The sequence below is a fragment of the Musca domestica genome, unplaced genomic scaffold, assembly GCF_030504385.1.
Source record: "Musca domestica strain aabys unplaced genomic scaffold, Musca_domestica.polishedcontigs.V.1.1 2, whole genome shotgun sequence".
Lineage (NCBI taxonomy): Eukaryota > Metazoa > Arthropoda > Insecta > Diptera > Muscidae > Musca > Musca domestica.
Genome location: NW_026712249.1, coordinates 41367770 through 41381185, shown reverse-complemented (window position 1 = coordinate 41381185; position 13416 = coordinate 41367770). Strand labels below are relative to the sequence as shown.

Genomic DNA, 13416 nt, shown 5'->3' with positions numbered 1-13416 from the left:
GGGTATGATTGTATCTAGGAGTTTCCTAACAGTTGCATGTGAAAGAATATGAAGAACCTCAATTTATATCTAAGTCATCATTATCACCATCCGAAAAAATTTCCCTCATCATCACCAAGATGATGATTACAACATTGTTGGTGGCACAATAATCACAAATATAATGACAACAATGTCATAATAATGCTGACTGACTGCCTGAATGTTTAATAATTTCATTTGATGTCAAAGTTTTATAAACTAATTTTCATATTCACATGTCTCGAAAATTCAACAGCAAAAAGAGATGGAAAAACTCATGGGGAAAATGACAAAGGAAGCCAGCCATTGCCATTGCAGTGGCAGCATGAAACTTTTTCTCCAGCCGCCCCCTCAACATTTCTTAGCTATGCAATTTTGAATGCTACTGGGCATGACACATATTTCTTTGCTCGTTTGAGCCTGTGCAGAGAGGAATGCATGAGTGAGTGTGTGTGTCTTTGTATTAGCTTGTATATGTGTGTCGTTCGTCTGCAGGATACGGTAGTTGGTATTTTCCAAGACACCAACATAAAACTTTTTAATGAATTAATGGAAAAATAAGTTTTGAAATTTCCACACAAAACAAAAAAGTTCGCAACCCAAGAAATGTGAATTATAAACATTGTAGTCCGTAAATGGAGTGAAGGTAGACTTTTTTCTTGTGGTGAGTGGCAATTCTTGAAAATGAAATGATCTTATAATTAGATTTGCAGCTATGACTCTGAGGGTCACAAGGGGAACATTTTTTATTTGTGAAAGCCAACGTCTCTTTTTGAACCAGTACTTTTAATATAACCTAAATTTTCCGACTTCCAACAACAAAATTTTCTGAAAATGTAAAAATTGTTTAACATCTACAGATATAAAGTCGAATGCAAAAATCGGCGTTTACACTTTGTAAACTTTTATCTTCGACAAAAAGTCCACTTTTTGGTTAAGATATTTGTTTCAAATAGTTAAATATCAATTTCTGTCGAATTAATTCAATTCTGTTTTTCGATTGTATGACGCATAGTTTAATGTGGAGAGGATCTTTACGATTTTCAGTGGACATTATAAATATAATAAAAAATATATAATTAAAAAAAGCCGTTAATCATATCATACTTATAGGCCCCCATAAAAAAATAGTTGAACAAAAATCTTTCACAAACGAAAGACCTATCTTACGATTTTCCACACAGATTTGTATTTAGGCCAGAGAAAATATCGGTTGGTAACCTATACTTGAGAGATACGTCTATACCGATACGACTATACCATAAAATAAGAAAAAAATAGTCTAAGAATTCCAAGTGGATTTGAGGGTTTCGCTGTATTTATTCTCTAAGATTACCTTCATTTAGAATTGCTCAACCCCCAGACAATATTGGTTTAGGACATGGACTTGGACGGCATCCTTATGTGTGGACTATACCAAAATATATACCTATGTTGAAATGTTTGTGTAAGATGTTCTTTATCCCTAAAGTGGCATAAAACAAATTTTTAGACAATTCGATTGGAAAATGTGTTCAAGATCCTGGAAGGAGGTAAAATGAGGAGGTTTCTATATAGGCGGTACTACGAAACATTGACCTACATCGAAAATTTTCTGCGCAGAGGTTTTTTAACCCCCTACAAACCCAAATGCCAACTATGGGCCAAATAAAATGAAATATATAGCCAAGGCTTCGGAAATAGCTTAAATTAGGGGATGACGTTATATGAGGGTTAAACCAACACCTTGGGACCTATATTGATCATTTTTTACAAGGGTGGTTTCTTCTTACAAAGGACTCAAGTTACCAAAATTTGGAGAAAATAAAATGAAAAATATGGCTAAAATGTAAAAAATACTTGAATTCGGGGTAGACCATTCTATGGGGATGTACCAAAACGTGTCCGAACACATTTGGTACAAATTATTATATGTAACCCATATATCTGTATCCAATTTGAAATCTCTATCTTGAACTTTACGACGTATAGAACAACATACAATTTCTGGTTTGTGGTCCTTCTCAATTTTGGTTTAATTTTAAGGTGAGCAAAAATTTATTTAAATCGAAAATTTTGTCCTTATTTAAAGTCAATCTTGTTGATTTCAATTTTGGCATTTGAGGAGGAAGTTGCAGAATAAATGGGTCTATATTGTCAAGTTTTACTACATATTGACCAAAAATTTATAACAATACATATTATGATTTTCGGAGGTTCGAATAAATCGAGCCTAATGCATAGCCTCATACGGCATTTAGAATTTTCCAAAAATTTTTCTTTACAAGTTTTGGTATTTTTGAAGCCCTTTCTTTTAGAAGTACACATTTAATATGAAAATAGAATATGTCAATTTTAAGATGTTGAGGGTGTTACTAATGAAGTAGACTTACTTGTCCCATTTTTACATATGGTCTAAAATTTATATAAATATTCATAGGCGGATTTTTTTAAATCAAGAACTTATTTCACCTATTTCAAGTGGTACGGTTTGCAAATATTAGTTTTTTTGGGCGAGGGAGGTAGAAAATTAATAGGTGTGGCCTGAAGTAAATCGGACATAGATTTCACATAATTGTGTTAAAGAAGGTGGAAATGAGAATAGAGTCCAATCTCCCTCTTCGATTGTCAACTCTATTCTTTATTTGGATCCGGCTCGAAGGACCAAATGTAAAGGAGAATAGAGTCTTCTATAGTCATCGATTGTCAACTCTTTTCTTTATTCGGATCCTGCTCGGAGGATCAATGTTTTGAGTGAGAAAAGAAAACCAACCGACTGGTTTGGCTGTTGATTCAATTCTGATTTTATTTCTAAAATATGTTCCTTACGTACTACTGAAAGTAATCTAACTTAACCTAGACGCAGCCACACAATAGTCCTTATCTATTCTAATATTGAATGGAGAACATTGCTGGGCTGCTTGAGATCGCATTCAAGTGGTCTTGTGCATCTACTGAGTGCATCGATATATGTGCATGTGGGTCATAACCTTTATTATCTCTCACATTATCGTATGCATCAGCGCACAAGATCACCGAATTCTTCACATGTGATATTTTATGCCGGCTGGGAAATATTTAATTTTAGAACATTTATTTTTTATTGCTACATTTTCCCAGCGCCTCAATCGCACTCAAAAGTATATATAAGGTATAATCTAAATGCATCAAACTTGGACTTTATGAGGTACTCCCTTCCCTCAGTAGGACTTTTTTGTGTGGAGAAACAAAAAAAAAAAAAAAAAGAGCAGGGATATATTCCATTTCCACGCTTGACTAGCTGATTTCTTATAATTTTTCAAAATGAAGACATTTTGGTAATAGAAGGTGTGGACTAATATTGTCCATTTACACATCAGAAGTACACATCTATGATGAATGTGTGCCAACAAAAGACCCAGAAATAGTAAATATCAAAAAAATGAACTTTTCTGTTTAACATGACAGAAAAATAACGATTTTGAAGGGGACAAGGTTCGTTCGTACCTATCATGTATTAAGTCTGGATCATATTTGCTTCTCTGTTCGTTTTATATGAAACACTCATTGTTTTGAACATTTTTGATTTTTCGTTCATATTTGTGTTTGATTTAAATAGGCATAGATATTTGACTAGACCATTTCATCCAAGAGGCACATTTTGGTGGCATAAAATGTTATACAAGTGAAGCGGGGAATCATATATTAAGTTAATAAATGGGTATTTTAATGTAATATAAATATAGGTCTCCAACAGCCCCCTTCAGTTCCAACAAATAAAAGTACCCAAACATCAAAAAAAAAAAAAAAAAACACTCAAAAAACACAAATACACAATCATCTGTCTGAATCTAATCATATGGGAATATCTCTTCCCCATTATTTAACATATTTTAAAACAGTAGAGCAACAACAAAAAACAACAACAATCAGAATGACCCTATTTTAGCAACCATTGGTTATTCTTTGCACAAGACATTGTGTCCTTAGACTCGTTATTGAGAGCAAACAATCTCCTTAACGTGCTTATGTTATGCATTTGTGATTTGTGTCAATAATTCTTTTTTTCTTTTTCTCTCTTCTCGAACATTAAATTGTCTTACAAGTTATCTTAGACAATTTTTCGATTTTTTTTCAGTTCACTCCCTAGATGGAGAATAGAAATGCCAGAGGAAGAAGGCAAAAAAATCTAAACAGGAAGGAAGGAAGAAGTTATTGTTGCTGCTGTTGTTGAAAACTGAAACACACACACACACACAAAAAATTTCGACATTCCAAAACATTGCTAACAATGAGTAAAAGGAGAACAACAAGAAGAAGAGGACCAACGATTGTTATAGTGTCAAGGGAATTGTTAACATCAATTGACATAAGCATCGACATTATACGAAAAATTCTCATGTTGATATTTAAAGTTTTTGTTTTTTATTTATTTTTAAATTTTGTTTTATACTCTACTGCTGGACACACTGGAGTGGATTTTTTAAGGATTTTGTTGCAATTGAAAAGAAATAAAAGTGGAGATTTAGTTTTGTTTTCAAAATACATTGCAAGACCTCTTAAAGCAATACGAAAGAAATATTTGGATTTAAGTGGTAAAATATATGATACATTTTTTTTAATAAATATATAAAACAAATTAAAAATGACCAAAGAAATAGATATGGCGGTTTCCAGTCAAAAAAAATTTTCAATAAAAAAATATTCTCAGATACTTTAAAGAAATTGTATATATTTTTTTTATCATTTTTTTCCAATAATTCATTTTCATGAAATATATTCCGTATAAGTTTTCCTATATACCCCTCTAATTGAATGTCTACCTATGTTCACTTGAAACATTTGTTCGTATTTCTAATTTGTTATAACCTGTATTTATTTTTATACTGAAATTGTGGCCAATTTTTAGACTTTTCTTACAAATTATATGAATCATATAAATATTAAAAAGTGGATCTGTGGATTCTTATTCTTTTAATATTATATTTTTATAGAACGTGGATACTATATGACCTATTACGATTTTAAAAAGTATTAGGTTTATTTACGTAACACAACGTGCCCTTTCCTCTAAAAAAATTTAGATGCTATTGGGCCGAATTTCCTAACAACAAATATTCATCAACAAATATGGGTCCGTCTTTATGACAAACAAGATCATTTCCTTTGATCAAAACTCGTATCTCATTTGTATTTCTTAATGTGAAAATTTCTCTTAAATAATGTGGATCCTACTGGACTTAATTTTTTGAGAATATATTGCCCTTTTCCTTTAATAAAAATGTGAATGTTTTTTTTTTTTTTTTTTTTGGTACCTGTTTTAAACCTTCACCATAGAATGGAGGGTTTATTAAATTTTTCATTCCGTTTGTAACACCTTCATATAAAAATCTTAGACCACAAAAAGTATTCTTGATCAGCATAAAATTCGATGTCGATTTTGCGATATCCGTCCATCTGTGGAAATCACACTAGCTTCCGAATGAAATTAAGTAGGTTGATAAAATTTTAACAAAATGTTTCTTAAGTCTACAGGACTATTGATATTTAAAATGGGCTATAAAGGTCCACGTTTTGGTATATGCCCCACATGAAGGTACTTCCCTATTTTCGGTACTTTGATAATTTTAGCGACATTATTCACCGGAATTATTGTAATTTTTGGTATTTGAAGTTCCAAATGAGTACTACGGTCTATGACACAAAATCGCCTATGCAGGCCCAGGTCTTCGTACAGTCCCCACATGGCGGTACCTCCATATATTCAATATTTTGATGATTTTAGCGACATTTTTTTCCGGAATTGTTTCAAATTTGTGAATTTGTATGTGAAGATCCTAATTGGTACTACCATCTATGGCCGAAAATTGCCTATGCAGGTCCAGGTCTTCGTATAGTCCCAACTTGACCTTTACCTCCATATATTCCCTATTTTGATGATGTTAGCGACATTATTCACCGGAAGTATTTCAAATTTCGTATTTGAATATCGTAATGGCCTATGAAAAAACATATATAACGGCACCTCCCTATATTCGGTATTTTTTATGATTTTAGCAGTCATTTCACCACTTGTTTAATTGCAAATTAAAGAAGCGACTTGGTCGAAACCCGCGTCGCAGTGGCCGAAAAATGGCTTGTTTCATTCGGCAAATATTGAAAAATGAGCTCGGGGTAAAGCCATTGAAATTCCAAAAATTGCAAGAACTTACACCACAACAGACAGAAAATAGTCTCAAAAGAGCTAAAGAGTTGTTTCGCTTGGCCGAAAGTGGTGAACTGCCAAATTTGGTTTTCTCCGATGAGAAAACATTCGTTGTCCAGCAGTTGATAAACAAACAAAATTATGGTGTTTATTTGCCAAAGAGGTCAGCTGAAAATATACAGCAATGTTTTCGTTTGGCCACCAGAACTCAAGCGCAGGCCATGGAGATGGTGTGGGCCGATGGTCGCTCTCCATTCGTATTAATTAATTAATTATAGCGAAAATATTCTGGAGGGTGTATTAAAGCCTAGGGCACGCAAAAATTTTGGCCGCAGACCTTGGACATTCCAAAAAGGCTCAGCACCATCGCACTAAGCACGAGCCACCCAAGAATGGTTACAAAATGAGGCTCCTCGCTTCTTTTCCAGCGGATACCAATCCGTTAGACTATTGTGTATGGAGTATTTTGGAACGCAAGGTTTGCATTAAAAATACCAAAGTGTCGATCACTTTAAGCAAACGCTTCGCCGGGAATGGGCAAAATACTGCAGAACAACATTCGGGCAGCCTGTTTCATTGGACGTTTAGAGGCAATAATTCGTGCCAAAGGCGAATTATTGCCTCTATGCTATTTCCGACATTTTTCGCTTTCATTCAATAAAATTAAAAAAAAAAAACTGTAAAAATTATGGCGTTTGACTTTGTTGCAGTTTTTTTATCTCACTCTGTATTAGCAAACTTTGATCCTATATTATATAGACCTATGTTTACTAATCAACGCCCCCTTTCTCGTAATAAAACTTGGATCTGCTCTTATTTCAAAACGTACGTAAAAAACAAGGGCTTTTTCTCTGAACAAAATGTTGATCCCAGTGGGACTATTTTTTTACGAAAATTTGGCCCTTTTCTCAAGACAAACGAGTACCTGTGTTTATTCCAACAGGCAAACCTTTGTTCATACCAAATCGTGAATCCTATTACAATGGTTTTCATAGAAAAACTTTGACCTATGTTTTTTCCCAAATATGGACCTTTTCCCCGAACAGAATGTGGATTCTATTGGAACGATTTTTATACCCTCCACCATACTATGGAGGGTATATTAATTTTGTCATTCCGTTTGTAACTCCTCGAAATACTCACGTCAGACCCAACAAAGTATATATATTCTTGATCAGCGTAAAATTCTAAGACGATCTAGCCATGTCCGTCTGTCTGTCTGTGTGTCTGTCTGTCTGTCTGTCCGTCTGTCTGTCTGTCTGTTGTAATCACGCTATCTTTCGAACAAATTGAGATAGAAGGCTAAAATTTTGCACACATGTATATTTTGCCAGTAGGCAGGTTAAGTTCGTAAATGGGTCATGTAGGTCCAAGTTTTCATATAGCCCCCATATAACGGTACCTCTCGATATTCGGTATTATGATGATTTGTTTCAAATTTGGCATTTGAAGTTCGTAATGGATACTACAGCCTAAGACAGAAAATTATCTGTGCAGGTCCACGTTTTCGTACCCCCCGATATTCGGTATTTTGATGATTTTAGCGACATTATTTAACGGAACAGTTCCAAATTTGGTATTTGAAGTTCGTAATAAATACTGCAGCAGAAAACAGATAATGGGCCATGTAGGTCCACGTCTTCGTATAGCCCCCATATACCGTACCCCCCGATATTCGGTATTTTGATGATTTTAGCGACATTATTTAACGGAACCGTTCCAAATTTGGTATTTGAAGTTCGTAATAAATACTGCAGCAGAAAACAGAAAATGGACCATGTAGGTCCACGTTTTCGCATAGGCCCCATATACCGTACCCCCCGATATTCGGTATTTTGATGATTTTAGCGACATTATTTACCGGGATTGTTTTAAATTTCGCATTTGAAGTTCGTAATGGATACTTCAGCCCATGCCAGAAAATTGTCTGTGCAGGTCCACGTCTTCGTATAGCCCCCATATAACGGTACCACCTATATTCGGTATTTTGATGATTTTAGCTACATTATAAACAAATTTTTCTTCAAGTTTCGCATTTAAATGTTGTAATAACTTATGACAAAAGTTGCCTATGCAGCTATACGTCGTCGTATAGACATTCGGTATTTTTAAGATTTTAACAGAATTTTTAAAGGATTTTTTTTTATTTTATTTATTTATTTTTTTGGAAATTGCCAAATTTGTACCAAATGGTGGAGGGTATTAAAAGTTCGGCCCGGCCGAACTTACAGCTTTTTTACTTGTTTTTTAATAAAATGTGATCCTTTTCCCTTGACAAATCCACAGTAAACCAATTTTCTTACCGAAATGTTGCATGTTTTACCTGTGAAAATGGGGGTCTGTTGATATTCGACAATTTCAACCTACTATCGTTCCAAAAAGAGGACCCCATTCAACCAAACCATCGAACAATTGCTTTAAATTAAATGGGGATCCTAATAGCTTTTCTCTTAATGAATGTCCCAATGGACATTGCTCTTCCAAAGCAAGGACCTTTTTCAAGCCAAAATGAAAAATATGGAATTTTCTAACGAAAGCTTGAAATAATTGAATACAAAGAAGTGAACCTATTTCATATAAGACAAATATATATTTTCATAGCTAATTGTTGACCTATTTTATCTTCCTTAGTATTGCCGAAGGCTGGTACTTCCTAGGGAAAACTTCCTCTTGATTTATACTAGGCGAATTCCCTGGCGGAAACTTGTATCGCTCTCTTTTGGGCTTGCCTCCTGCATTTATACAAGGCAACTATTTTCAGCAATTTTATTTTTCATCATCGTCCTTTCTGTCATATTTCAATTATATTTTCGAATAAACATAAATACACAAAAGGAATTGCCAGAAAATTGCCAGTACGAACATTTTTTCCGTGTTCAGTCCCCTACCCCTCTCCAGCAAACAAAGAATTGCCGCCATAAAACTTACCTTATACAAATTCGTACTTATTAAGAATATCGTATATTTGATAGTACTCTATTTTCCAGCAAAAAAATGTAATTCCGATAAGGATAATTACCAGTTTTACCTGGGCCTCAATTCTTGTTCTATGAAAATATGAAATGAAAAATATTTCCTTTGTAAAATTTTTCATTTGACATTTCTTCCCTTTAAAAAAGTTTTTATTTCACATTTTCATAGAACAAGAATTGAGGCCCAGAGGCCTAAAATGTAAAAAATACTAAAAGTGGACATTTGTTTGACCCGTTTTAAACTTCCAAGGTATAATATAACATAATCACATTGATATATTAACTACAAAAATAAGGGTTCGAATTGCCTTTTAAAACTATAAAAATCATTGTAGCCAGAATGCACGAAAGAGAGGTTTCCCTTTGGTCCCTCAAATTAAATTCCGAAAATTTTACTCTAACAATGCTAATTTAAACAACAACTTATTTTTCCACAAAACAATTTCTTCCAACCAAAAACACTTGATTAACCCCATTCCATGCCTCCCCTTTTCTTCTCCCTCCATATTTTTTCTTGGCAACATAAAGTCTAAATTAAATTCAGCGTTAATTGCTCAATTTAGCTATTTTGTTTTCTTCCTCATCTCTTTCATCTTCTCGCCCCTTTTCGAAATTCCTCTAACAACAATAAACAAATGAAAATAAAACTAATTGTTTATACTTACATAGTTTTGTGCAAGGTCAGGATGATTCTTCTGTATGCCATCGTCCAATATGGAGACGACAACACCCTTGCCCGTATAACCTTTTTGCCAAGCGGGTCCAATATTCATATCCAAGCCGTCTTTGGCGCCACCATTCTGTTTGTTTAGTTTTGTGCGAAGCGGCGAAGCCAAACATTTTTGCAATGGCAAAAATATATATATTTTTGGTGATTGGATTTTGATGTTGTTGGTGATGGTTGAGTTGGGTTGGGTTGGGTTGGGATGGTTGTATGTTTGTTTTTTTCGTTCATCACAAGGACCAATGTTTGAAGCCAGCACAAATAATTGAGAGCACACACACACAGATACAGGCGGAGAGAAATTCCAATAGAGTTCAAATCACAAAATGGTAGCAGTGGCAGCAGTAGTAGTCGTCCAGACACAAACAAATAATTCAACAGCATTGTTGGTTTTGTTATAGTTTTTGTTGTTGTGTGAGTATAGCCCAACAAGGATTCGTGTGAAAAGAATGGAGTATCAAAATATCGGCAGCCATAATAACATCGATGTAAAAGTTGTTGATGTGGCAGTAATATTGCCAATGATGTTCATTGTTGGTGTTGTTGTCGTTTTTGTATTCGATTTTATTGTACATTAATAAATTAAATTGAATGTGAATAATGGCAGGCGTACATGTAAAGAGACAGGGGATAAAAAGAGAAAAACAAATATTAAATGAGTGAGAGACTTATTTAAACATACTTTCTTTCATTTATACATATGTATTTGTAATAAAAACTATTTTATCCGTAAAAAAATACAATATCAAATTTTTTATGTTTATTTATATATGTGAAATATTTGTTGTAGAGATTCTCTCTGGCCCAATTGGCTATCATAATACAACAAACCATGCGAAAAGAGCGTGCGAGTGTGGGTGCATCGCGGCAAATGGTGGGCAATGCTATTGGAATTGTGTATGATTAATTTTAATTTTAGTTTCGTTTTTGCTATAACTTCTTTTAATTTGATGTTCGTTGAAATCTTTTGTGAGTATATGATTTGCTATTTAATTTAATTTTTCGATTTTTTTAACACGATTTCCGTTGAAATCATCCGTGGTTCTACTATTTTAAGGAGGACGTGTTTAAACACCAACCAATGTACCCTCTTTATAACAACAAGTGAAACTATCCCAATACTAAATGTTTTTTTTTTTTTTTTTTTTTTTTTTTTGATGCCAAATTAATTTTTATTCGGAATTGTTACAGGATGAATTTTTATTTACAAACAAAAAGGATGATTAAATTTTATTTTCCTACGTGGACCTATTTATACGAAACTGGAGAAATAGGGATGATAACAAAATGTTCACCAACTGTATACTTAAAGGTGAACACATTAAAACAACAAAATGCCGAATTAATTCAATACTAAAATATGCCTCCATTCAACATCCAACAGCGGAGAAAGCCAGTTCAATAAAACAAGTAGGTTCAGGCACTTAAGACTTTGGTGGACAAATTTACAAAGTAGGAATTCCTCAAGACTATAGACAGAAGAACTTCTGAAGACTGTTGACAGAACACCTTACCAAGGTACTCTACCTTCAAAATACCATCTCAAGTGATTTTATAGCTAAAGATTTTCTGTGGATAGTTAATTTTCTAGATGTTTAGTGGGGACGTTAGAGCTTAAGGTTATAGCTCGGAAATGCTCGCACGAATTCGATTAGAGGACAATTGCTTGGACTTGACCGGAAGTACTCCTGCTTGTAGAAAAAATATATCAAAAATATTATTATCTATGCTGCTTTTTGTACTCTTCAGGTAGTCTCGCGAACGAGTATTTTTCACTCGTTAGTAGAATCGAGTAAATCGAATCTCTACTCAAGTTCCAGTGTAGGCCTCAAGGCCTTTCTTGGACAAAATGATTTTTAAGAACTTCTACAATTCACAAGGTGTTACCTAGAAGTTTTTATGGTGTTTCGAAGAAAGAAACTTTCCAAAGAGGAGACTTCTTTTTTTCAGAAACCCGTAAAAAGATATTCCCTAAATTCTTAAAAGAAAATAACGTCAAAGAATGTCCATCGTGAAAAAAATCGAAGAGAGAAGAACTACTAAAAATCTTCCAAAGGGAGAGGACCGTTTGAAGTGCGGAGGGAAAAAGGACTTCCGCAGAGAGAAGATTTTCTCAAGAGAAAAAAGACCTCAGGAAGGTCTTACAATGGAAAAAAGATCGTATGCCTTTTTTCGAAAATAGACTATTTTTCAAATGCCTTTCTAAAAGAGAAGACCGTTTGAAAGGTTGTAAAAAGATCAAAAGACCAATGGTGTTCCGAAGAAAGAATCCTTCTAGGGAGGAGACTCGTAAAAAGATATTCCCTAAATTCTTAAAACAGATTCATGCCAAAAAACTATCTATCGTAAAAAAATCGAAATGCGGAGAGAAAAAAGACTTCCGCGGAGAGATTTCCTCGAGAGAAAGAAGACCTCAATAAAGGTCTTCGATGGGAAAAAATCTTATGCCTTTTTCGAAGGGAGACTACTTTTCAAATGCATCATGAGAGAGAAGACCGATTGAAATGTGGTCAATGAACTTTCACAGAAGTAAGATCTTGTCCTGAAAGGTGTTCCGTCGGGAAAGATCTCCTAAAGGTCTTCTTAATATAGTAGACATTGTAATTGTCTTCGAAAAAGAAACCGTCTAATGCCCTACTGAAGGGAGAAGAAAAAAGCTTGTATAGATATTTTGAAGAGAGAATATCTCTTCGATTCTGAAGAGAAGACTTTTTAGTAAAATATCTAAACGAAGAGATAAGTTATCCTAAAGGTCTTCTGAATATAGTATACATTCGAATCGACTTCGAAAAAAGAAGACAGTCTAAAGTCCTTCTGAAGAGAGGAGAAAAAAAGAGTATATAGATATTTCGAAGAGAGAAGCCTTTTCGCCTCTGAACAGAAGAATATAGTAAACATTATAATGTTTTTTTTTTTTTTTTTTTTTTTTTTTTTTTTTTTTTTGAGGGCTGTAGTTGGTTTGGTTGATTTTATAAATAGAGGTCCTTCCAAGAGACCTCCATATACGGAAGACTTTCAAAGAGAAATGACCTTCTAAGGAACTTCCAAGGAGTGAAGAACCTCTTAAGACTTCTGAAGATAGGGGACTTGTTAAAAAGCCCCGGTGGACATTATTCTAGGACAAAAGACAGTCTAAAGATCTTCTTAACAAAGATTTTAATTTAAAATAAAAGCCTCAAAATACACAACTAATTACCAGAGTCATTAAACCAAAAATTTATTGTCAATACCGATTCTACAATTGTTTAGGATTTTAAACCGATTTCGTTTAAATTTAATATTTCGAATGAACAATGGGTAACTAAATTTCTTTATTTTATTATAATATAATTAAGGGTTTTAAATATTCCTATCAAAATGGAGATCCCTTTTTCAAAAATCTAATTGTGTGGGATATTTAGAAAGTTTGTTACTTTAAAGGTAATCTTTTTTTAAAGGAATGTTAAGATATTTTTTATTTATTTATTTTCATTATTTTTTAGTTTTGATTTCCACACAACGCAATTGTCTTTCGCAGAAGTTTGTAGCCATGAGAG

At 33.7% G+C, this 13416-nt stretch overlaps 1 protein-coding gene across 2 annotated transcripts in view; it reads right to left on the bottom strand.

Annotated features, from left to right (window-relative positions):
- Positions 1–13416, bottom strand: part of LOC101889562 (furin-like protease 2) — a 472277-nt gene that overhangs the window by 72547 nt on the left and 386314 nt on the right. For both annotated transcript variants that reach the window (XM_059122172.1, XM_059122173.1), the window contains exon 5: positions 9822–9956. In XM_059122172.1, the coding sequence (XP_058978155.1) occupies positions 9822–9956 (135 nt within the window). The remainder of the gene's footprint in view (positions 1–9821; positions 9957–13416) is intronic.